Source organism: Gordionus sp. m RMFG-2023, chromosome 2 (genome assembly GCF_954871325.1).
Source record: "Gordionus sp. m RMFG-2023 chromosome 2, tfGorSpeb1-WG-v2, whole genome shotgun sequence".
Classification (NCBI taxonomy): Eukaryota; Metazoa; Nematomorpha; class Gordioida; order Chordodea; family Parachordodidae; genus Gordionus; species Gordionus sp. m RMFG-2023.
This window is the reverse complement of record NC_088776.1, coordinates 45,436,463-45,464,300: the sequence shown is the minus strand read 5'-3', so window position 1 is coordinate 45,464,300 and position 27,838 is coordinate 45,436,463. Positions and strand designations below refer to the sequence as shown.

General features: G+C 27.9%; 2 protein-coding genes across 6 annotated transcripts; both read left to right on the top strand.

Moving 5' to 3' along the window:
• Positions 1 to 7,727: 7,727 nt before the first annotated feature.
• LOC135924379 (peroxidasin homolog) lies at positions 7,728 to 11,589 on the top strand. The gene is made up of 5 exons (XM_065459435.1): positions 7,728 to 7,893; positions 7,940 to 8,054; positions 8,100 to 8,320; positions 8,410 to 8,682; positions 10,894 to 11,589. Exons 1-4 carry the CDS (start codon positions 7,728 to 7,730, stop codon positions 8,559 to 8,561), a joined length of 654 nt encoding a protein of 217 aa, XP_065315507.1. The 3' UTR covers positions 8,562 to 8,682; positions 10,894 to 11,589.
• A 1,005-nt stretch (positions 11,590 to 12,594) lies between these two features.
• Positions 12,595 to 18,531, top strand: LOC135925366 (uncharacterized). 5 transcript variants are annotated; one of them, XM_065460641.1, is made up of 5 exons: positions 12,598 to 12,738; positions 12,810 to 12,911; positions 13,082 to 13,337; positions 16,845 to 17,557; positions 17,867 to 18,531. In XM_065460641.1, the coding sequence occupies exon 4, from the start codon at positions 17,000 to 17,002 to the stop codon at positions 17,504 to 17,506; it is 507 nt and encodes a 168-aa protein (XP_065316713.1). In that variant the 5' UTR covers positions 12,598 to 12,738; positions 12,810 to 12,911; positions 13,082 to 13,337; positions 16,845 to 16,999; the 3' UTR covers positions 17,507 to 17,557; positions 17,867 to 18,531. The 5 variants fall into 5 exon arrangements, with proteins under 5 accessions (XP_065316711.1, XP_065316714.1, XP_065316715.1 ...); XM_065460640.1 differs by having other exon boundaries at positions 12,624 to 12,738; positions 12,785 to 12,911; XM_065460639.1 differs by having other exon boundaries at positions 12,595 to 12,911.
• Positions 18,532 to 27,838: the final 9,307 nt, after the last annotated feature.

Below are 27,838 nucleotides of genomic sequence, written 5' to 3'. Positions count from 1 at the left end.
AGTAGAGAAAATCATGTATTTTGCTCATTACTAAGAGCTATCAAATTAGCAATCCACGCACTTACCTACTAAGACACTGAAGTTTTTTGATTTTTTATATGCGTTATTTCTAAAAATCTTATTTTTTTTATATAAATATTATAAATAAAAATTGTTTATCTCGATCAGAGCAAATTTTTGTTGTTTCAATATCATACTGGTATATTTAACATTAACAAATTTTGACAATAATATATCATGATCAGAATGGATATATAGATTCGGTTTTAGTACTAATAATCTAATAACATAATAATGGGCATAATAATGTTATTAGAAGGGTTAAATTTCTACCTTCGTACCAGATTTCTGGGGGCAATTTTCAATAATTTACATTCAGACTTTCATAAAAATGTAATTTATTTATTGAAATAGACAATTAGCAGTCACTATATTAATTCGAAAACTAATTTATCTCAATATCCTTCATCAATTTTTCTTTCCCTAAGGCAATACCTCGGGTGGTTCAATATCAATATCAAGATTTTAAAAATTTATATTTTTTGAAACGATGACCTAGCCGGAGTTGTCAATTGAGAATTTGGAATATCTCAATTATAAATCAATTAGGAAAAAATCTGATTTTACCGGAAATGTATTTTAATATGTGTATAGGACCTAATCTATGAATTTCCGACAATTTCACTAAGAACTTATAAACAACTCTTAATTTATGTTAATTTTTATTTCATAGATTTTTTTTTCATAATTAAATACTCAAAGATAAGATATTGCCTGAAATTATGCACTCTGGTAAAATCAGATTTTTTTCAAATTTAAAAACTATTTTGGTAGATGATTTGATATTGAGATTCAGTATTCCTTCATAAAATGAGAATTCCGGACAAGTCGTTATTGCATAAAAACTTACCACATAAAAATTATATCTTAAAAAATTATTTTTCAAAAGAACTTTTCAAAAATATTTTTTTATTAACACCATTGATCTAAGACCTGTCTTCTCAGCGCGTGAATTATACGCAAATACTTCTTCGCGTAATTGCGCCAATGCCAATAAACCTTGAATATAAATTGATTACGATAATAATTAAATTGCTCAGATTATACCACTATTAACCTCTAAACGAAAGCGTTTTACATAAAAATTATTACCTATAGACTATAAAATTTTAGAGAAATAACTATAATAAAAATAATTTTTCAATTTTGATACCTCTTTAAAAAATGAATTAGAATAGAAAATTTATAATGTATATACCTTTTTACTTGCTCTTCATGTTACAGTAGAGAATTTGCGTATACTTTAAACATATTATTCATTCATGGATAAAATTTGAACTATAAATATATTATACTAATTGTTCATTTTTACACATTATATATTTAAAAATTTAATATTATTTCTTAGAACGACTTAAGGGGTTTTTGCAAGAACTATAATTAATAGAGCATCATTATATAATATATATATGTACATCACAAATATGGTCATTCTTATTATGTTATATTGTAGTTAATATATTTTTTTTATCAATATGTTGGTCCAAATATATATAAAATTTATAAATAAATTTGCCGGCCTTCAACATGTTTAATTATTAGATATTCTGGAATATTAAGGTCCATAACACCCTTCATGATATGTTTATAAGTATAATTATATTAGATCTATTATTAATTGTACATAGATAGTTTATAGTTATAAATATAAATTATATTGTTTATAACAATCAGATATTTCTTGCATATGAGTTTTGAAACAAAAAAGGATAATATATATAATTATTGCAATATAATAATATCAAACTTTGCATGGATCGAAGTAATGTTTTCAAATAAACGGCTTTCAATTCAGCCATGATTGTTAAGTGTATAGCCTTCATCCTTCCCTTAACAATATTGGGCATATCTTCGACTATTCTAGCATGTTGGTACAAATATCGATTGGAACAAGAGCAAAAAGATGAAAATAAAGCTAAGTCAATACACGATGAACATGCAAAACCTATATCCGTGTGCATAAAGTTACCTAACATATATGCCCCAAAGTATCAGAAAGATCGTTTTACGCCAATTGAGGAATCACAAACGCCTGAAAGCTCAAGTCATTTAACAAATCGAAAATATATTAGGAAGGATTGGCCCAGTCTACACAGTGATGAACATTTTCCAAATTTTAAAATTGATTCGGATATAGAAATGGAAAATAAGGGTATTTGAGCCGTTTAAATTATTTGTGTTAATATATAATGTTAATATTGAATAAATCTTTAATGTCTTATAAATCTTAATAGGACTCTTTTTTAAATATCGATCCATACTTTGATTGAAAATATGAATGACTTAATATTTATTATAAAACATTTTCCTTTAAATATTTTGTATGAACATTATGAAAAGTTTAATATTTATGATAATGATTATTATTATAAGTAAAAAGGGTGGTAATTTATAACTTTGATCAATATGGGTACGAAAATATTTGAATAGAGTTACCAATCACGAATTTAAAAAAATAATAACTGCCTAAATAATTTGAGAGTTAAAACTTATATATGCTGATAATAATAATAAAATCAATATAATAAACATTATGCCCCCTATCCTTAAATTTCATAGAAAAAAATGCAATTATATAATAAGTATTTTAACTAATATTTCAAAATAATCAGACGAAAATAAACATATATTCCTTGCCGATATTATAAAATCTTATCGCAGGACTTTAACATAAAACATAATATAATATAATCATACTTATAAAAATAATACTTACTACATAGTGCACTTAAAGGAATTTAATCTTACAAGAAACAAAATGGGGCAATAAAGATTATCATCTATGCCAATATCAAAGATTAAAAATTATGTTCTAAACATTACACCTCTTGAATTATTCATTTAACTCATATTATTAAAATTGTTTTAATAATTATTAAAATTGTTTTAATAATTTTAACTTTGTCTTTTAATTTACATAATGATTAATAGCATCGTACTCTCTCCCCTAGCATATATATTTTTTTAAATAGTTCTATTCAATCACAAATTATATTGACTGTATTACCCAGGGCATAAATCTTGAAATTTGTCACCACTAACAAATTTAGAGCATTCTATATTATGATAGGTAGATATTTCGGAAATTATTATAATTCATAGATAGATTTTAAATATTTGTTTAGCTTATGATTAAGAACAAAATAGAGCAAAAGAACAAATTCCTTGTCATCTAGCCCCAGCTTTCTTTAAACTCTCAAAATAAACAACAAATTTTTATTCGGATAACACTTAAAATCTAAAGTTTGTTTAAAATTTAACTACTATTTGAAATGGATATTATTAAAGGTTGGATTTATATAATTTACTTTTCCAATTTAATAATATTAATTATCACACTCATATCTCGCCGTTTTATCCATTGGCTATTCATTCCTTATTTCCTTATCTAAATCACCTATGTGGTATTTCAAAATATTTGAAACTATCTTATATGCCTTTCACTTGGCTCCTTGTCAATCCTGGTTTCTAGTATCATGACTCCAAATATTCTGTCTTTTTTAACCTTAGGTATATATTATTTGCTACTTTTAAAATTATGTAACAACAAGATGTAAATTTTATTTCTTTGTAACATCTGATACTATCATTATTTTACCTTGTTGAACTCTCCCTCCCCTTCTGGGTTAGTAGTAAGCTGCAAATTAGCCATCAGAGAACCCTTAATTAATATTTTATTTAAGATGAATTCTTGTATTTTAATAACAATGCATTGCTTTTGTTTTTTTTAAAATAATTATTCTACCAGGCACTTCTACACCCAGCCAAACTATATTACCCCCTGTTAGAGATGTGGGAAAAAATTTTTCTACCCGAACTGTAGGAAGAAGTGGGTTTTTAGACCCAAACTAATCTGAAAATTTTTATTAAACCCAACCCGAATATAAAATTAATCCTATATTCTCGACCCAACCCTTCTCGAAAATGAAAATATAGGTAAATTTTATCATAAAATTTATTAAATTTTAGCATATTTTAAGAAATAATGTAAATTGAATAAAATTGTACGCAATTAGAAGGCGACTTATTGATATATCACTGATTATATGTACCAAATAGAAAGAGGCTGGCGGTAACATCAACACGAAAAATATTAATATTACATTCCTTCCTATCCTTTTTAACATAATATAACAATTATAAAAAAACTAAAAAAATTTTTTAAAAGATCATAAGGAAATGTTCAATATCCAATTTCTTAGAATTTTGCAATATAGAATAAAACACATCACCAAAGTATTTAAGGAATATTTAAATTTAATGCATAACATTAAAATAGAGATATAATAAATATTTTGAATTTGAGTTCTTTATCTATGGGGTATGGGCTCCAAAGGGCCATGGGCAGGGCCTTTAAAAAAATTTTGCCCCCAGACTTCAGGTCAAAATTTTAGATTTTATAGGTCTCTAATCTAAATAAATTAGGAATATAAGAAAGAAAATCCAGATAAAAGTTAGAAAAAAAAGGAAATCAATTAGCATACCTTCTACCCAGTAAATGCATTTCTCTCCATACCAAACTTCCCGAGTTTTCACAACCCCCCCCTTCAATTTCAATAACGATATTGCATCATAGCCCACCCCCATCCGAGTGCCTGTCTCCAATAACATTTACAAAATATGAAATCTGCATATTTCTCTTTCATGGCTATATCCTGTAATTAGCTTTTATATCCCTTTGTTACAAAATTTATACGGAAAAAAGGTTACATTTTTATAAAAAAATATAGTAAATAATTTTATAGATTATTTGATTTTTTTTATGAATTCATTATATTTCTCAACATAGCACCTTTAGGACATTTATATTAATTTTTTATTTAAAAAAAATGTCGTAAAAGTATTTCATAAAAAAAATATATTTTGCAAATAACTAAAATTTTTATTTTCGTCTCTTATTTAGTTTTGAATATGCTAAAATTTTAGATTTCTGATACCTTTTTATAGAGTGATTCTAACTTCCTTTGAGAAAAAGGTAATAAAATTTATAGTATAGTATTTTTAATATTTATCAAAAAATATCTTCATACTTATTTTTTTAATTGTAATAATTTATACAAATTCAAAAAAACTTTTATTACTGTAACTTCTGATTTTTTGCCTAATTGGATGATCTTATGGGATCATATTATCGAGAGCCCAAATTAATTAACCAAGTTATAGTAATCTTATCATTTATATATGAAAGTTCTATGGTGAAGTCCATTAGATACTTTAAAAAATTTTCAGGGATATAATCAAGAATTTTTGCTTATAAGAGGGCTGGAAGTGTTATTAAACGGCTCGTTTTGAGCCGATTTTTAAAAACGGCTCAATATTTTAGCCAGAAAAATGTTGTCTAAGCCTCGAAATTTTGCTAATTTATGTCTAGACCTTTGTGCCATCTATGAGCAAAATCTTCATGCTTGCGTAACATTATTCTGAATAAAATATTGAGTTAGTTTTTAAAAATCGGCTCAAATCGAACTGTTTAACAACACTAGCTGGGACAATAGGATTTTTTTGAAAATTTGCACATTTCGTCTATATGAAAAATTAATTCTATTAAAAATTTTAAAACTAATTACTAGTTTAATATCATATCATTTTGGAAGGGGGGAGGGGGTTGCTATTAAATATAGCTCTATGATTTTAAATAATTTATTCCTTTTTCTTTAAAAAATATAGTATGTAAGTAATTATCCCTTATTATTAGTATTGTTTAAAGTTACTTTTTAAAGTTAATAATTACAAGTTACGTTCTTAAAAAGTAACTGGTTACAGTCATTAGCTATATTTTCTAAAATCAGTTGTAGCTTATTACGGTTATATTTAAAAAGTAACTAGTTACATTGAAAGTTACTTTAGAAAATTTTTATGTAAAGCCTTTTTTATATAATCCACAAAGCTCTTTCTTTCCTGTAGGATATTCAAAGAAAAATTACCATCACATGGGCGATCTTAATAAATATTTTATTATTCGCTAGAACATTTGCTTAGAAATTTGGCGTTCAAATTTCTTATCCATGGCTCCATGCAGCCTCTTATCTATCGTATAAATAGTTAGTCATTTATATTAGTCTGTTTAAAATATGTTATTTTTTTGTTTTGTCAATCTTTTTATTATACAAAATAATTCTGTCATTTGAAAATTTTAATTCGAGAAATTAAGAAGAAAAATAAATAAAATTTAATTAAAAAAATTGCATGATAAATATTTATTTTGCTCCGAAAAAATATATAATATTTATTTTTCATAGAAATTTGGTTAGAGCGAAATAAATATTTATTTTATTTTATTGACAAAAAAATATTTTCAAAGTTGGTGTCAAAAAGATGTGCCAGTTTTTCTTCAAAACAAGACTAAGGAAAGCTTTGCTCAGGAGCCTTAGATGAGACATTATATTTATTAAGCAGTAATTTTAAATTTGGAAAATCATCATATAAAGATAGTGAATATATGTGTAAATTTTTTAAAATAACTTGAAAAGTATTCCAAAAAATTAACTAGTTCTGTTATTTTTTGGCTAAAATGTCACAAGATTCTCATATATTATTTATATCGAGTTGCTGAACATAAAGAAGAGACAGTGACAAAAACTTTCTAAAAAATATTTAAAAAGGAAAACTAGTAAACGTCACAATTATAAATAACACTTAGGAAATCAGGAAAAATAATTATAACGGAATAAGAAAAATTAAATTTAATTATTTGTATTATATTTTAATGACTTTTCAAAATGGCCTCTAAACTTTTATTTTACACCTTATCAATTTCAATGATGATCTATCCCCTTCCCCTTGTAATAGATCCCTGGATAGAATTAAGTAGTCAGACTAGGTATCGTTTAATTATCAGAACCCACTAACCAGCACTGTAAACTATTTTTTATACGATTTTTTTTTAAATTATCTCTATCTCTCTAATAAATCGATATCTAGAAAAAAAAACTTTCCAAATAATTTTTTCCTTTCCATAATATTTTCTATTATTCGAATAAACTTTTTAGAACCAAAAGTTTTAATATCCCAATTTATATGAAAATATAGACTCATTAGGGCCATATTCAATTAAAATAAATTATATCATTCAATTCAAATTTAGTGTATTACTTAGATTTTAATGAGGCATTGCTTTGCTGGCACTTAACATTTAGCATCTAAGCATTATAAAAGATCCTCTTTCAAAATTTTGGTATGCTCAAAAAACATTTTAATCAAATAAAAAATTATATATTATCAGTATGATTTATAAAAACCAAAACTCATTTTTAAATTTTCAGAAACCGGTTCTAACAAAAGTGTGAGTAATCAATATTATATCGTTTATAATGTATGTTAATTTTAAAGGGTTCTTTTATTGTTTAAATATTTTGAATTTTATTTTGATTGCTTTAATATAGTTTAGAACAGGAACCCTCTCAACCGTGTCAAATTTAGAAATCAGAACCCCACTTTTCACAAATTAGAACAGGAAAACCTATTTCGAAATTTTAGAGAATTCTATTTCGTCATATAATAATGTTAGTTATCTAGATATAAAAAGTGTCATAAATTGGCTTTTAGTAAAATAAATTTCAAAGGCCATAAATAATATTTGATAATAAAATATAAAAAAATATAAAAAAATTGGTCAAATATTGCACGTTATTATACGATTGTACTGTTTTTCTATTTGATTTATTGACATGGTTAGTCAGCATTACCACAAATTATTTATAGTGTTATTATGTTTAAAATCGGTTACATTTTGTGTCCATCTAAACCCATCCGATATTGATGAAGCTATAGCCAAAGGGGCATCGTTCAATAATCTGATACGAGATCATTTTACTAGTTTGGTATACGATAAAAGTATTTTTTTAATATTATACTCCCATTTCCCTTTTTATGCAACAAGGTATCAGAGATTTAACAATTAGAGAATTCACATACCCTCTGACACCATTTACTATATATGGAGAGATTGCTCTAGAATATTCTTTTGTTGCAAACCATATGAAAGCCCTTCTTAAGTAAATAATATTTGTTTCTTTCTCATAATTTTTACTTTAATTTAGAGGGAAACTAAATAAATATGAGATAGGGCCCTATTTATTATCCCTTAATATATCTAGTACGACTTTAGCTCGAAAATGTAAAATTGAAAAACATCTGCGAATTCACACATGTAATAAATATGAACGGGAATTGGATGGATTCTGCAATAATATAAAGACTAAACATTGGGGAATGTCAAATATGCCCCACAAAGGACTTATTGAGCCCGATTATGGCGATGGTTATATAGATTTTGTTTTAACATAAAATAAAATTTAGTCCTACATAACTAGACTACCTATTTCTAAAATAATCTGATTTTTTATTAAGGACTTAATAATCCTCGAATTGCTAAAAATCGAGAAGCATTACCAAATCCTAGGTTAATAACTAAAAAGTTCAAACAACAAGAAAAATTCTTGGAGCAATTTTTCAACATATCACTTATAAGGAATGGCTATTCATCTTGCTTGGACCGATAGAAATTCAAAAACATAAATTAGAATTGGCAGATACAGGATATTTTTCAGGTTATAATGAAAATATAGATGTTGCTTATTCGTTTGCTGCTGCTGTTTTGAGATTAGGACATAGTTTAATCAAGTATATATATTATTCATATTATATGCTAAAAATAATTTTTACTGAAAAATAATTAAATCTAATTGATTGTAGCTGAATTATTAATGTAACATGTAACATCTAAATTTTTTATCAATCACAATAATCAATAGCGTTCTTTCTAAGCACTCATAATTACATCATATACTAAACAGTCAAAAAATTTGATTCTGGTCTATTAAAAAATACCTTTTGCTCAAATATAAAATATTAAGTGTTCTCATATGGCACATCTCTCCTCAGCCAGGCTAGCCCAACTTCCATAAAATTATGCAATGTATTTTTGAATAAATAAAAAAATTTGAGATTATCAAATATATATAGTTGCAATTATCACAATTAGTCTGTTCAAATTTTAGTTTTGTCATTAATGTTACTCTCCACCCCACGCCAACCTGAGACTTGGTGGTCCAGGGCAAAAAATAATTTGGCGGCCCCTTAAAAAACACTATATGCCTGCCTAAACTTATTTGATAACTTTTCGCAATGAACACTAAAAGCATATATACATTATTAAATTTTATTCATAAATGAGTAACGCACATTAAAAATGAATAAAATCATAAACTAAAATATTGTGATTTTATTTATCCTCATCACTTTTTTATTTGTAAAAGAGCATATTATGGCAGTATTTTCCAAAAATACGATTAAAGGTTTGCATTGGGCGGATTTTTGGACCATAAGCCCGCCCAATGTTTTAAAAAATTATAACCCGCACACCACCCGCCCCCCATAGTTTTCAAAAAACCCTCCCGCCCGCCCTTTAGTCTAAAATTGTTTACCTGCCCGCCCATTATTTATATAAATTTTTTAACCCAAACCCGCTATTATAAAATTTAATTATAGCCATTCTTTCAATTTTTTAAGCATCTAATAAAAAATTTCAGCATTACACCTCTAGAAAAAGTTTTAAAATTGGAAATTACTATATTAGGCACAAAAATATATTCAATTTAAAATATGGATAATTTATTCCAACAACCTCGACTTGTTGCTGACCGCTGACGAGCTAAGATTTGCCATTGGATTACGGCTCAATTGCGAAATTGTTTTACCGTACTAATGCAAACATTGCGAAACCAGCGTCGATCGCAAGGGCAGACATTGCCTCCATTGCCGCTTTTGCCGAGGCCGTTTTCCACGGCACACCAATTGCAATGACATCATATTGCGCGCTCTCAAATCCGCAGGCATTCCATCAAGACTTGAACCGACCGGCATTTTTAGATCCGACGGAAAACGTCCTGATGGAATGTCCTTGATTCCTTGGTCAAGGGGCCAGCTACTAGTCTGGGACTTCACCTGCATTGACCCAAATGCACCATCCAACCACAACGTCGATGCCCTCGCTCTAGCAGAAACTCGTAAAACTATCAAATATAGTTCCATAGACCCCTCTTTCTTATTCATACCTATCGCCTGCTCTACTCTTACCACCTTCGGTAGCAAAGCTCTAAGTTTTTTTAAAGAATTAGGCAAACGGATTCGGGAAAAAACCGATCAGCCTAAAGAGTCCCTTTTTTTACGACAAAGACTTGCTACCGCCATTATTCGCTCTAACTACCTAAGTTTCTCTTCCATTGAATAATCTCCTATGTCTATGCTCTCTTTCTCCCTTCTCTTTCCTAGTTTCCATTCTTTTATCCCTTACCCTTTCGCAAATTATATTTTTATATTTTTTTACCTTTATTAATTTTACCATATAAAAAAATTTATTATTTGCTATAAACTTTTGATAACATATTATATCAGCAACTATTGAAATAAAGAGAGAATTTACCCTTAAAAAAAAAAAAAAAAAAAAAAAATTATTTGATCAAATAAAATATTTCTGAAAAGATATATATATAATTGATATTATATGCAAAAATAATGATGAATCTACATTTTCTGGATTTATACATGTTCTTCTGTGTTCTAAAAACTTCCTAAAATGATAAATCCTCGAATATTTTTCTTGCTAATCTTCATATTGGCAAATCTCTTTCTGTCGTTTCAACCAAAGTAGGATATACGTTTGAAGTATATCCTCTTCCTCAAGCGAGATCTTTAAATAGTGAAACCAGTAGTAATAAATTTCAAAAAGTAATTTAAAATTTAAATTAAATGTAATATGCAGCTTAAAATTTTGATAATTATACATATCAAAACTGGTTTATTTTAACATTTAAATGTTTTGTTATGCATTAGGTACGATATTCTCCACAACAACCTCATCCTCATATCTGTTGAAGTTTAATTCTGACGAGGATGCTATTTGACGAGGATGCTATTGACGAGGATACTATTGACGAGGATGCTATTTGACGAGGATGCTATTTATTTCAAACATTACATTTAATAAGTAGCTAAGTTAAATTTTATAATTTAGTGATACCCTTTAATTGGATTCTCTTTGCTTTTGGGGAAACGGGTGAAATTAGATTTTCATCCAAGTCAATGTTATAATCAAATCCAATATGTTTTCAATATGTTTTTTTACTTCATTAATTTCTTCCGACGACAACATCCTCATTTATCCATGAATTTCAAATTTTTTAATTATAAACTTTTTAGCTCTTTTCTTTATTAAATCTATTACTTCTTTGCTATTTCTCTCCATTATATCCATATTTATTTGATTATGTTCCTATAGAAGAAGATAATACCTAAAATTTTTATAAATAAAGAAAAAATTGGCATAAATTCTAAAATATTAATTTTCATACCATATAAAAACGTTTTGGTAGGCCTGCAGTCGCCCTCAAGAGCATCAGTTGCAACCTTATACGGTTCCAAATAATCTATCAGTGTTTTTAAACCTTCCTTTCCCATCGATCCCATTTATTCAGTCATATCACGAGATTGCAAGAACAAAAAAAATCTTATCATATATTAAATAAATGCTTTATAGTATCTTATTCTTTGTATTCAATCTTATATCAATATTTTGTTTTGACATCTTGCTCAGATATTTTACGTTGTCACTTTGTTTGAATTAAGTGGTCAACGATTTTGCAGTTGCCAATTATTAATAGGAGCATTTTCCAAAATAAAAGTTGACTGGATTCCGAAGTATTGTGTTCAATTTAAAATGCTATTTAATTATATTTATTATTAAATTATTGTTTTAAAATATGAATGTTGAGGAACTATTAGCATTACTAAATTTATTCATAGAGTCTGTTGAATTTATTTCCCCCAAAATGGATCATCAATTAATTTAGGTTAATTATTTCATCTGGAAATAGAAATAAATATTGCAAATCAATATATCTTAAAGTAAGATTTGTTTAAAAGAAAATTTAAAAAGCTTGACTACATGTTTTCAATTTCAAACTGCAAGTAATTTATTTTATAATATATATATTTTTTAAACATTAGGCTTTTTGATCTCAAATTTTATATCTTATGACTGATTCAGAATATCTTAATTTTTATACTAGGGAATCCTTGTAATTTTTAATTCTATATTTAAAACTTATAGAACATGATACAAATGTAGAGAGTGATCAAGTTGAAGATGAACAAACATTCAATTCATATTGTATAGGTATAAAATCTCATAAACGTTCCATTTCAAGCCAAGATTATAATAAAACACTAGCAATCTAGAGCAAGAATATATTGTTTATTATACTATAAGGATTCACTGACATTTTATGGGAAAAGCTACTGAAACTCCGTAGATTCGATAACTTAGCTAGAAAAATACTTTGTATACCTGTAATTACTACACCTATCAAAAGAATCCATCGCTGGATTCATATTCAATACCAAAAGAATCTCTTTATTCCTTATCAATTTCTACGAAATAATATTTATCTACGACAATTATAGTTTAACTATTAATTTCTAATTTATTTATATTTCTTACTTTATATTTTATTAGCGTTCCAAAGTTTTAACAAAATCGATAGAATATTACTGATGATGTATGTCTCTGATGTGAGTAAAGACGATTTCTTAATCTATTTCAGAGTATAATAAATACTTAAATTTATATAGAGACTGGACAGGAAATGAATGAATTAAACTATATTATCAATGTTAGAAGTAAAAATGTCCAAATAAATTTAAAAATTATATATCGAATTATAAGTTAAATTCATTTTTAAAATATGTAGCACCTCACAAGCCAATTCATGAGGCTTTGGCTAATTTGGCGCGCCGATGAATGATAAAAGATTTAAAAACTGCCTCCACGTATTATCTGCAAACGGATGAAAGTAAACATTTATCTGGTAAAAAATATGTTTTAATTAAGTTAAGATTAATATTGTCGTCTAAATTGTTTCTTCAATCTAATATTTAAATTTTATTAAAATTTTTTAAAAATGTACAACTATCTCATTTTATAAACATCAAAATATAATACAGAAAAAATATAATATGCTAGATCCGAATTTGACAATAACCAGTTTTTCAAGCCTAAAGTCTTTCTAATGGTTTCTTCCTTCAAAGTCATTCTATTCATCATTATCATATTTGTACCTGAGAATAACCGCTCACATGAAGCAGAAGATCCCTGAATGGACAATATATTAGTTGCCATTTTCGTCAACACGGGAAAACGATTCCTATGCAATCTCCACCATTCTAGCGGGCTCTTATTAGACGTGATTCTTAATTCATCAACCTCACATATTGATGAGGTGAAATTTTGTTTAAAACTTTTATGCATATTTGTTTTTACTATTGGATTAACTGTTGTTGTATCGATTTCGATATTATATTGTACTTTCATTATATATACCCTTAAATTTTTGTAATAGATTTGTTGTATCTATGTTATATGACACAGGTAATTGTTCAAAAAATTCACTTCTAATCTAGGAAATAATATGGTTGATATTATGGTTTCAATATTTGTTAGTAGGGGTGTACCGATACCCTTTTTTGGAGGCCGATCCGATCCGATATTCTCGATATTAAATTGATATCGGCCGATTACCGATCCGATATCATATCTAATTTTGTATTCTGTAGAGATACCAATGATTTTAATTTTTAATATACTTTTTATTAGTATAACATCTATAATTTAACTCTACCGTAACTTATGTCATTTGAATATTATAATGATCAGTTATATTTTATATTCAATTTAATTGCAATTCTACAAGTATATAAAATATTTTTATTGTTAAATCACTTTTATATAAATCTATAAATCTATAAAGTAATAAACAAATATATTATGAAATTTGAAATAAATAATTAAAATATTATATAACATTAATACAGTAGCGTACGCAGGAATTTGGTGGGGGAAGGGGGGGGGGGATAATTAAAATTTTTTAAAATAAAATATTGTTATTTAAAAATATCAAGCATAAATTTATTAGGACTAATAACTATTTCTAATATACAAATTTAAATTAATATGAATTATAAAAAATTAAATATATAAACCGATATATAAAAATAAATTTGATTTAAAAAATATTAAACGAATATAACCGGCGGCATATAAATACTTTAAATAAATCTGAATTATAAAATATTAAGTGGATATAACCAGGATATGATGACTATAAAATAAATAATCCATAATAGAAATTTAAATTTTTTTGAGCTTTTAAAATTTATATATAAAGTATAAAAAATCTAAATGTTGGAAATATGAATAATTATATTTTTTATGTAAAATAAAAATATATAAGACATTAAAAAATGATAGCACAAAAAATATTATAGAAACATTATATTTTTATAATGTAAAATCCAATCTTAGTTGGGAGGGAGCTAATTTTTCAATTATCTCATCCGTGTTTGGCGTCAAATGCCTATGAATATTCAAAAGGGCCAGACCATTCAACCTACTTTCAGAAGTTGTACTTCTTAGGTACGTTTTTATTCTTAAAGAAGAGAATGTTCTCTCATTAGTTGCAGTACTAATGGGAAGAGTTGCTAATATATATAATAATTTCAATATATTGGGAAAATAATCAAAAAGATGTTTGAAATGATGCAAAGCATCATAGCATTTTTTGGGACTATATCAACCATAGTTAATCTTTTATACCATAGTTGGCATTCAGCTAATAAAGCATCATGAGATACATTAATGTCTTCATGATAAAAATCTTCCAAATATTTTATTTTTTTTCTATCACCATCTGAAAAAGGTTCAGAGGGCTTTTGCGGAAGTAATATCTGCAGATTGATAAGTGTTTCTTGATAAATTAAAAACCTTTCATTTACTTGGGTTATAAATGTATCCAAAAGAGGTATAAAGACATTTATTTTATAATATTCTTCTAATGACCCTATATTAATATTTGGACGATAAGTTTGCCTTACTGTAAGTCGAGGGCAAATATTGAACTCGTATAGCTCTGCTTTTGATTCAACATTAACATATAAAATATGAAATTCCTCATCAGCATTAGCTCTAATTTCTTTGAGTTCTAATAAAATTGTCTCTGCTATTCTCATCATCTCAATCAAATCAATATCAGGTTTTTGAAAAGTATTACATAAAATAGTTGTTTGATAATGTTTTTATGAGTATCTACATATCGCGCACACAACGACATCTGCTCAATGCCAGCAATGTCTGTGGTCTCATCTGCCAAAATTGAGAAGCATGGGGCAGAATTGATTTCAACAATCAATTTTTCTAAAATGATATTGTTGCAAATATCAATTATCTCATTTTATATCCTATAGCTGAGATAAGTAGCATTTTTATTGGTACTAATGAGGCTCTCCATTAATACAGGATCTCCTAATGCTTTAAATTTTAAAAGTCCACGGAAATTACCTTCGTTATCATTATTATTAAAATTAAAGCTTCCTGAATCCTTGTGGCCATGAAGTGCTAGGCCTTGCAAGCCACAATATAAAATAGCCTCAATAGTTAGTTTTATCTTGCCTCTATTTTCTTTTGCAATTTTAACCCTATTTTTATCAATTATTGATGAAATGGGAATCATATCCCCCTTTTGAATTGATTCTTTTGAGGAAATCATAAGTTCACAGCTTTTGTTTATTAATATCATACTATACTTTTTTGCTTTTTGGCATGATTTTCACCTTCAGCGTTTTTAAAAAAAAGTCTAATATCCATGACTAGAAATTTGAAAATTATAATACCGGGAAATTTAAAAATAATAGATAAATATTACGCCACAAGGAAAACTTGAAAACGAAATTAATTGATAAAGTAAATTAGTAAATGAAAAAGGTAATAATATAAAAATTTAAAAATAAATAGATATGAATAATTATAATAAAATATAAAAATATAAAAAATAATATTTTTGAAAAATATGTCCGGCATCTGCATTTTGGCTTTGGGGGGGGCACGGGGATCAGTTAAAGAGAGGAATGGACCCCGGAAGACTTAGGTCAGATCAAAGGACTTAGATCGAGTCAGTAGGGAAAGGGGAAGTCAACGTATGTGAAGATAGAGAGTAGTATATAGAAGAAGAAAGGTAATAATAATTGCAAGAATAAAAGGACATATAGAACCTGAAACGTAACCGTTTTTGGAATATTATGAATTAATCTCTTCAAATAATAAAAATTGAAATTTTTATTCTTATATTCCCCTATTATTATATCAAATTACAAATGTATCATTTTCTATTCTTATATTCCCCTAGTATCCCAACGATTTATTTTTAACTTTTACTTTATATTCGCTCTATTTGACTTTATGCAATCCTAAACTAAATCACTTATGATTAAAATGACGAAAAAAAAATATATAGCGCTGTATAATTATTTTGGATAGTCAAATTGTGTCGAAGGGAACAAATGTAAATTTTTATAGTCAAATTTTTGTCGAAGGGAACAAGTGTAAATTTTTTTGTGATAATTAAAATGTCAAAAGAGTTGGAACGATATGTTGTGTGGGATCATATTATTGGAAAGGAAAATTGAAGATGTTAGAGATGGGAAAAGGGCGTAGTCCCAAATTATTTGATGAAAAAATAATTAATTACTCGGCGTGCAAAGCATAGGCTTAGGAGGCAGTGGGCCAAAAGAAAAAAAAGGAGAGAGGAAATTTTTTTTAGAAGAAAATTTTTTTCATTAAAAGTTATAATTATTTTTGGTAATTAAATAAATTTGGTGATTACTTTGACTTATAAAAGAGGAATTCCGTACGAAGTATGTATTTTATAAAGATATAAAGTATAGAATATGTTTAGGTTTGTAATCAAAATGGATTCGAATCATGCTCCGGGGTGGCATAGAAGCTGGATCTGTGGAACTATGAAATAATACTCGGGATGCGGCCTCGTAGGACTAAGCGCCAGAGTATGGGAGGGGACGGAGAAGCGAACGAAGTATAATAAGACAAGCGATGGAAGAAAGACGATGTTATCGATGTCAAGAGCGAGGTCATATTCAATATAGCTGCCATTGGAATTGGAGAAGGACGGAGGAAAATCGAACATGGCAACAAATTTGCCCAAGGGTGAAGGAAGTACCTACGAGGCAGATAGCGGCTGTTTTAGGGCAGCGAACGAAGCGAGTGCAAGGGACAAGCGATGAATCCAGACCGGTCGCCGAAGTCCTGGTAACAAGGAGATTGGAAGAAGGGGAGCGGCTCGAGCATCGTATGGGAGCAGCCAGCGGGGAGCCAAGGATGTGGCCGGTGGTTGATCTGACTTACGAGAGTGAGGGTCCGAGTGGTGTTACGAGGGAGGATATTACCGTGGAGGCAGAGCGGGTAGGGGATAATACAGGAGTAATGGGAACGGAAGAATGGAAAGATCTAGTGGCGGCGTTGGATGATGTGGATGAGCTAGGAGAATGGCTGGAGGTTATGGTGGAGGAGTCGGAGTGGGGTAGCCTCTGGGAGGAATAGCCTGAGGATCGATTATGTTGAAGGGGGGCGTGTCAAGGATGAACGCAAAAAGTAATGGTTATTTTTGTAAATTAATATTTTTTTGTTATAAATTATTATTATTATTTTTTATATAAATTATTGTTATTTTTTTGTGTAAATTATTTTTTTTATTTTGATGAATAACGATGATGTGGTGAAAAATAAATATATAATTGAAGAAAAAAAAGGAAAAACAATTAATTAAATTTTTGTTGTACTTGTTGTTTTGAAAAGAAAAAAAATAAAGAAAAAACAAAAAGACTACCGCGTTAAATTTGAAGTAAGTAAAAACAAAAAAAAAAGAAACAAAACATAAATATATATATATATATTAAAAAGGGTGTTGATTAGAAAATAATAGAATATAAGGTTGTTTTGACAATAATGATAATGGTAACGTGAATATTGACAAACTATATAGAGTAACCTGGAGTACTCCAGTGGTAGTGGTACGTGAAACTTTAGGTGAACTACGATTGATAATGATTCTACCAACGAATCGCAAAAATCGCTATAGATCTACAGATAAATGATGATAAAATAACAAGCGAAAATAAAACAGTGATGGTGGGAACAATTGGTCGAAAAACTAGAATCGCCATCACAATTCTGGAAAAGAGAAGAAGAAAAAAATAAACGTACAAAACCGTATTAAAACATCCCGACCAACTACGAATAAGGGAAGAACCAGACGAGATCAAATCAATAATAACAATTGAACCAAGTCAAAAAGGAAGGCAAACGGGTTGTCCAACAAGGGAACTAAAGCCAACAAAAAAAATTAATAGATGAACTTGAACTTGGTAAATAAAAAGATTGGTAGACGATCTCAACTTGGTGGGAAAGAAGATATGTTACATCTGAATATTTATTATTGTAAAGGTTAAGATATATTTTAAAAGGTCACGTTATATATTTTAAAAGGACATTATTTGTATATTATATTATAACTTTCCAACATGTAATATTATATTATCGAGGTTAATCAAAATGCATATTATTAGAAATTAAATTGGATAATTATATAAATGTATATATAAAAAAGAATTACAAATAAAATTCATTATCGTTTTTTAAACTTTAATCGATTTAATAATAGCAAAAAATTTTTACGAAAATAAGTAATACATGGGTTATTTTACTGTGATATTTTTTTCCCAGTACCAATTTCAATATCAGCATTTTTTCTTGTTTAAGCAATGCGATTTTGTTTTCAGTGTCCAACTACCTACACGCCATCGTTCAAGTTTGGTTTCATCAGCAGCCACCTCGCATTTCATTTTTTTTAATCAATACCCAGATTGGTGGGTGCTTATTCCCAACCAGATTAGAAAAACAATGATTCGAATCTTCGCATTGATTATTTATGAGTTATTAGTTAAATAGAGTGCTCTGATTCAAGTTTCTGGAGAATATTTCGACCTGTCTGGGATTGAGAATTGCTTCTTGTGACCTCTTGATACTCCATTGATGTAATTTTTATCGAAATATTCAAGAATATCCTTACTATTGCTCGGAGTACCCGATCTAAGGAATGCCATTGCATTGCCCATATCACATAAAGGAACAAATGCTAAGCTGTCCATCATGCCACAAAAGAAGCTTAGGGCTTCATCGATTCTGTATTGGCTTTCCAGAACTAGCTTTTAAATTTTTTTATGGGTACTTTGACACAAATGGTAAAGGCATCCTCTGATTATAATGTGATCTCATAATTGAAAAAACGAATATAAATAATTTAACATATTAATAATCATAACAATGACAGTTTTAACCGCGCTCATAGCAGACTTTTCGAGTATATATAATGGATCAGGAAATAAATCTCGTTCTTGACATTTAGACATTATTACTTCGAATATTTTTTCGTAAATATTTTGTGTTTTTTTTTGAGTCTAATAGCTGTTAATGATTGTGGCATTCGCTTATAAAATTATTTATCAATATTAATTATTGCTAGGTTATACTAAAAAAATTAAGTGAAAATTGAGAAGAAAAAAATTGAGAAAAGGTTAGAAAAATAAAGATTAACAACGACTTCAAAAATTAGAAGAAGATAATTGTAATGTATTTTAATAGTAAACGAGTTTTTCTTATTCTTTTATTTTGTAATGTAAAAAATCAAAATCAGCCATAATAAAAATAAACATTTTACAAAAAATAACAAAAAACAACAATTTAATACACATCATTTATCCCCAGTCGATCTGGTTTCGATCGTATCCTTTTGGGATATCGATCTTGACTTGTTTCTTCCTCCCTCTCCTTTGAATTCATTTCATTGGGATTTTTTATTACATCCTCTTTGTTTACTATCTCTTCGGTTTTCTCTTCTACTTCAGTACTCTCTTCTAATTCGTATTCTTCAATTAATACATTTTCGGTTCTTTTCCTTAATTGGTGCGTATGACGTATAATCGTATTACCCGCTACACTTACTTCATAATTGTGATCCGAGTATGCCTTTAATAATGGCTTCTTTTTTTTTCTTTATTATTGTAAAAGCGCGACCAAACTTTTTCATTTATCTGAAATTTTTGATTGTGGTATTCAAACTTCTCCCTTTTGTTTCCCCGTTCGAAAATTTGATCTAACAATTCTCAAGTTTAAATTTTAGTAGTATTTCAGCGGGACTTTGTTCAGTTTCTGTTCCTGGTGTATTTCTGTAATTGTAGAGAAAAATAGCTAGGCTGGTTTCTAAATCCCTCTCGTTTCTTTTATTCATTGTTTAAAAGTTCGAACTAAACGTTCGGCCATGCCGTTTGTCTGAGGATGGTAAGGACTTTCGTGCACTAATTGAATATCGTTTTTTTCACAAAAATCATTAAAATCTTTGCTGCTGAATTGGGGTCCGTTATTAGAAACGATTATTTTGGGAAATCCGAATCTTGCAAAAATATTTCTTAATATTTTTATCGTGCTTTCGGTTGTAGTGTTAGTCATGGAAACTATTTCTGGCCAGCGACTGCTAGCATTTATCACTACCAACTAATAATGATTTTAAAATGGTCCAGCATAATCAATACGTACTCGGTGCCATGCTTTTGGTGGTTTTGGCCAATTTTGAATTGCTGTCGGCATATCAGGTTGTTCCTGACATTCTCTACATTTTTCGACCCAGGTTTCTATATCTTGGTTTATATTAGACCACCACGCGTATTGTTGTACTCTCATCTTCATTTTACCATTGTTTGTTTCGGTATTGTTGTGGTATTACCATTTTCGTTCTCCATAATAAACAACCTCTCTCAGTTGTAATTTCCTCTCTCCTTTGGTTATACTCCTTTAAACATGCATCATAGTTGTATGGCCATCCATCTATTGTATATCTGTATACTTTAGAAAGTATATCATCTCGCATTGTTTCTCTTTCAATTTCGCTTGCATTTAAAGGTGTTTCTCTCACCTGTATTTGATCTGGCGCTTCTTCTTTTGATATTGAAGTTCACTTTAGGGGTAATCTGGATAGCATGACAGCATTTGCTATTTGTCTACTACTTTTGACTTCTATTTCATATTGATAACCGGCTAATAATAAAGCCCAGCTTTGTATTCGGGCAGTTGATGTTGTGGTGTGGGTATATCTTTTCTTGGATGAAATAAAACCATTAATGGCTTGTGATATGTTTGTAATGTGAATTTTTTCCATATATAAATTCTTTGAATTTTGTAACCCCGAATATGATGGCAAGTGCTTCTCTTTCAATTTGGCTATAATTCTTTTCAGCTGCATTTAGTGTTCTTGAGGCGAATGCAATTGGTCTCTCCTTACCCCCTTCTATATATGATATTACTGTCCCAATTCCTATAGATGATGCATCTGTTGCTAATATAATGGGTAATTTTGGATCATAATGTTGTAAAATTGGAGTACTACTTATTTGTTGCTTTATTTTCTTATACGCATCTTTGCATTCATTAGTCCATTTCCAAACAACTGCTTTTTCTAATAATTTGTATAATGGTTTGGCTTTGGCTGCAAAATTGGAAATAAATTTTGAATAGTATGTTGCTGATCCTAGAAATGACTGTAATTGTTTCAAATTTGTTGGTTCTGGTGCATTTTTTACTGCCTCAGTATTTTTTTCGGTAGTTGTAATTCCGTTTTTTAATACTGTGTCCTAAGTATTAGACATTTTGTTTGAAAAATTTACATTTTTCTATTTTTAGCCTGATTCCATTTTCATCTAGACATTTTAGTACCTTTTTTAAATTTGTTTCGTGTTTCTCTCTATTTTTCCCGGTTATTATAATATCATCTAAATAACAAGCTACTCCTTCAAAACCTTTTAATAAATTCACGATGGCTCATTGAAATATTGCTGGAGAAGACGATATACCAAAAGGTAGTCTTGTATATTTAAATAATCCTCTATGCGTATTGATTACAAGTGAAACTCTCTCCACTTAAATTTGAAAATAGGCATCTGAGAGATCCAATATTGAAAATTCCACTCCTTTTCCCAAATTGGCTAATAAATCTTGGATTCTTGGTAATGGATATGAATAAATATTAATATTTTGATTTAAAGTTCTTTTAAAATCCCGGCAAATTCTTAATGTTTTATCTTTCTTTTGATCAATTACTATGGGTGATGCATAAAGTGAATGATTAATTTTCTCTAGTACTCCTATTTTTTGCAATCTATCTAAATCTTCTTCAACTTTATCTTTTAATGCGTATGGTAAGGGACGTGATTTACAGAAAATTGGTTTCTCGTTTTTCATATATATTTATGCCTTATAATCTTCAAAGCAGCTTAATTCTTTGGTAAATAATTGAGGAAATTCATTTTGTATATTAATATTATTTATTTGTATGGTCCTTTCAGGTAATTCAGTCATTTTGGGAAATTTAATTATCCAATTTCTTCCAATTAGATTTTTAGTATATCCTTTTGTAATTATGAGAGGTAGTTCTAATGTTCGCCCTTTATATTGTACTTTTACTACAGTTTGACCTAATAGTGGTATATTGGTTCCTGTATAACTTTTAAGTTTTAGCATGAAATTTGTTAATTCAGGATGATTAAGTTTATTTTTCCAATCTATTTCGTTAATTATACTGACTCCAGTTCCAGTATCCAATTCCATTCTTATATCGCTGTTGTTTATTTTGACATCCACCCAAAATTCTGGATTATATTCTTTGTTTTATTATTAATAAAATTCACTATTTCTTTTATACAGACTCGAGCAATGTGCCCAATTTTGTTGCATTTATAACAAGGGGCATTCTTGAAAAAACAATTTTCCCTTCTGTGGTTTTCGCCACAGGAGTGGCATGGATTTGGTTTTTTGTAGCTCGCATTATAATTATTATATGATTTTAATTGTTTATCATTATCATTAGTATTATATGATTTTGTTTGTTTATCATTATCATTATTAACTTTTTTAATTTAATTTATATTATCATTATGTTACTCTTCTAAATGATCGATTTTAGTTTCATCATTTTGTATTAATTTTGTATTTTTTATTGCTGTTTCTACTGCAGTAGCTATCTGAATAGCTTTATTTATGTCAATATCATCTTCGGATAGTAATCTTTGTAAAATTTTTGGATTTTTTATTCCGAATATAAATTTATCTCTTAATGCAGTATTTAAATATTCCCCAAAATCACAAGTCGTTGCTAATTTTCTTAGATTTTGTATATAGTCTATTAGTTTTTCATCATTTTGTTTATTATATTGATAAAAATTATGTCTCTCTACTATTATATTGGGTTTAGGATGAAAATGCTTGATTACAATATTATGTATCTCTAATACCTCTTTGTTTCCCGGACTATCAGGTGCACATAAATTTACCAGTATTTTGTACGTATCACACCCTATTGTTGTTAATAACAGATTTTTCTTATGATGATGTTAAACTTGGTTGTGTGTTTTTAAATTCTTGAAATAAGTTGTACCAATCTTTGTAACAGGTTTGAATCCGTTAGACTTTTTATAGACTGCGCCATTTATGTAATGTATTTTAATAGTAAACGAGTTTTTCTTATTCTTTTATTTTGTAATGTAAAAAATCAAAATCAGCCTTTTCTATTCAAATTAATCTCAAAATATATAATAATAATAAAAATAAACATTTTACAAAAAATAACAAAAAACAACAATTTAATACACATCAATAATAAATTGAGAAAAAATTTAAGAAAATTGACAGATTTTCTTTTTTTTTTTATAAATTTTTTTCCATGGGGTTTTTTTCCGGGGGTTTTTTCCTGGGGGTTCTTTTCCAGAAGTTTTTTTTCCGAGGATTTTTTTCATGGGTTTTTTTTCCGGAGGTTTTTTTCCGGGGATTTCTTTTCCTATTACCGATTCCATATTAAACAATTTTTTCGCCTTGCATTAACAGGTTCAGCTTGAGATATTGATTGGATAGATGTTGATCTAGAACTAGTTGAGGATTGGCTTTGTCCATCACCACCTTTTCTCCATCAAGAATTTCAAATTGTACTTTGAATATATTTAAAATCATATAAAATCCAGGTTTACCATCCTTCCTAAAATTCCAGATCAATGTTACACAGGAAAAAATATTTAAAATTTAAAAAACGAACTCAAAAAATGATTTAAAGTTGAAAAATTAATAAATTAACACGAACGTATAAATTTATTTATATGATAATTTGAACAAAAATAAATTATTCACTGCTACAACATTTCGATTCATTTCATTGTTTCAATTCATTCTGATGTGAATCTCGGATTCATTTCGTGGTGTAGGGTACTTCGAAAAAAAAAAGAATACCTTTTCCGCTTAAAATTTTTCTCAGTTTTCGAATTAACTATGTTTAAGGGTTTCACAATTTTTTTTAAAGATTAATATTCGGTCTTAATTATAATTAAATTTAAGGGTTAAATATTGAAAAGAATTTTTTTATTGTACAAGGGATGAACCTATTCCAACAATTTTCTAATGAAGTTGGATAATTTTTTAGTGAATTAATAACTTTTCACATATTGCCCATCTCAAATGAGCTAATTTTATTATTATCAGAGATTAGCGGAAATGAAGTAATTCTTTGTCAAGAGCTTATTTTACTATTTGTAATGTTTTGAAATTCGGGGTTCAATTAATACGTAACAATTCTAGAATTATATTTCCCATATTCTATCAAGGATCATAAAGTGATAACAAAATTAGTTATTTATTTTTAATTTCAATTAACCTTTACATTGTTCCCATGATGGAAATATGTATTGATAAATATTTTTTACATATTTAGAAAATTTTATCACCATATTTATTTATTTATAAAATTTTTAGAGTATTCACATGTGATGATTTACCAACCTTGATTATTATAATTAAATACGAACATTATACACTTATCATATGATACTGTTGAATTTTACTTTTTCTGAAGTTTATTAGAATTAATAAAGGATACCCAATAAAAATAAAATTACAAAAATAAAATTACAAAAATAAAATTACAAAAATAAAATTACAAAAATAAAATTACAAAAATAAAATTACAAAAATAAAATTACAAAAATAAAATTACAAAAATAAAATTACAAAGATAAAATTATTAAATTATGTCTTGCAAAATATTTTGCGACATCCCTTTATGAAATAAATAAATATAAAGCCCCTAAAGGTGTTATATTTAAAATGTATAAACTCATAAAAATAGAAGAAAAAAATTATTAAAAAAATTTAATCTTTATATGTCTCAAGTCTTAACAAAAGGATATAAAAACCAATTAAATTATTATACATGTTACCATGAAATAGAAATATGCAGATTTAATATTCTGAGATACAATAAGTGAGAGATCAGTCTTCAATCATTTTTATTTTTTATTAAAAGGAATCCAAAAAGTTTGAAGTAAATTGTGATTTCTTTTCTGGTAATTACAAAGAAAGGGGAATTTTAAAAGAAACTTTTCCGGCCCGGTCCTATCCCAAACAATTTTATTTATTTATCCCGAAAAGCCTGGCTTGACCCAAAAAAAATAAATTACTTATTTTAATTAATATATTTTAAATTATAAAAATAATATTCTACAAAAATATGGCCTTGTTTTTGCAAAGATTAAATTATATCAATTTATTTCACAAGGATATTTAAAAATTTAAGCCCGATGTCGCCTTGTAGAATGTTGGTAAATTGAGTGTGATTCGCAATATCGAGAATTTTAACTTATACCAAAGTAGTGATTCACAAAATGTAAAACATTTGCCGTTAATGTTAAATATTGTGAAGTCAATATATATAGAAATTTTCCAAAAAATGACCTATTTGCTAAACAACGTCCAATTATTTTTTAAAATACAATAAGATCAAGTGGTGGAATCATCACCCCTCCTAGGATGAAACTATCAAATTACTTGATTATATATTATACCTAATTATAATAAACTGGATTCGAACCCAAAACTATCGGATTGGCAAGCCACGCTCTTATCGACTAGGCTATAGACTTTCCGAAAACCACAATTTTTTAAATATATAAATTATGACCAAAGTTTCGATCCAAAAAAATAAATAAAATACCTATTAGCTCATCACTGACTTTGGGTAGTAACTATTGACATTATGTAAATCAATGCAAAAAATGTTAAGTAGAAATAGATGGCAATATTTAGGGAAATAGAAAATGACACGAGGAATAATGGAATACATGATGCTTTCAATAAATTAAATCACTTCTGTAAACCGTCTTGCTTTAAGAAGCTACAAATATTAAAATTAGTAAATAATAAAATATTAAACAATCCAGAGGAGCAAATATCACTTTGGCTTGATTATTGCATAATTACATTTGAATCAAGAACATCCAACTTAATGACATCGAAAGATATGAAAGACCTACCACATCTTCAGACTCTTCCGTATTAGAAATTAGTGCAACGAACAAAATGTTAAAGCTCCAAGACCCGATAAAATAAATCTGTAACACCATAGAGGGCCTCTGATAATATATCCAAATTTTTCTTAAGATAATTTCCCAATGAATTATGGAAGCAGCTGAAACCTTGAAAGATTGGAACCTATCTATATATATTGTAATTTATCCAAAAAACTAAACATATTATACTTTAACAGAGCTTGACATCAGTTGTATCAAAAGTAAAATTGAATAATAATAATCTTTAAAACATTCAAAATATCAAAAGATTCAAACTGGTTCATTCACAGACTTTTTTTTAGAAGTTCGGAGGATAGAATATTTAAAGATTTAGGAAGGAATTAATGACGATTAATGCCAATTAAAGAGGTTGGTTCAGATTTTGCATCCCTGGTATAACATAATGTAAGAAAAATTATGTGAAAATGTCGAGTGAATGAATTCTAAAAACCTAATTAAAATTCTCTTCCTATCGCCTAGCTACGCGCTGAGCATTTTATTCATGATACATCGATGTTAGGGAAGGTCACGGTCCGGTCTTTGGTTCGGACCGGACCGATACCATCGAACCGGACCGGACCACGGTCCTTAAGAAAAAGATCGATCCAGACCGAGGTCATAAATAAAAAAACCTGTCCTGGATCGGTTTTTTTATTTGTTTCTTTTTTTAACCTAATTTGATTTGTTTTATCAATTTATTAAAAAAATTTATCCAATAGTATTGAAAAAAATGATTTTGTGCTTGTGGAGGGCATATTAAAATTAATAGTAGATTGTGTTTTTTGAGATATTTTCATTTTCATCATTAGAATTATATATTTTATGTATTATCAGATTTCTGCTCAAGGTACCTAATTATTTTATTAAGAATAAGGTTAAGTAATTTTTGACAGTTTCTTAAGAAAAAATATAACTATATAATAACCAAAATATTTTAAAAAATTACTGCTTATTTTGATTAATTTATTGCTTAAAAAATTATAAACAATTATTTTGTTACTAGTTGCTGACGATACATTAAATTTGGTACTGCAGTGAACATATACTCTATGTTTTTTATTGGGACTATAAGTAAAATGTTTCTTGGACAAACTTATGGTTTTCATATTGTAAAATAAAAATTAACAAAATCTAAAATAACTCCTCTAGAAAAATATCATAAAAAAAATTATATTAATTGATAGTAAAGCAAACTTAAAAAATAATAAAAGACCGGTCCGGACCACGGTCCTCAAAAAAGATCGGTCCGACAATCGGTCCGGTCAGATCCCGGTTAAGACCGATAGGACCGGACCGTTGACCTTCACTAATCGATGTGATATATTCGTAATTACATTATCATTAATGTTTTTCATAATTATTTTTTTCGTACAAATTGTATTTTATTTTGGTATAAAATATTTTAAATTTATTCAATTAAAAAATTTGATATGCACAA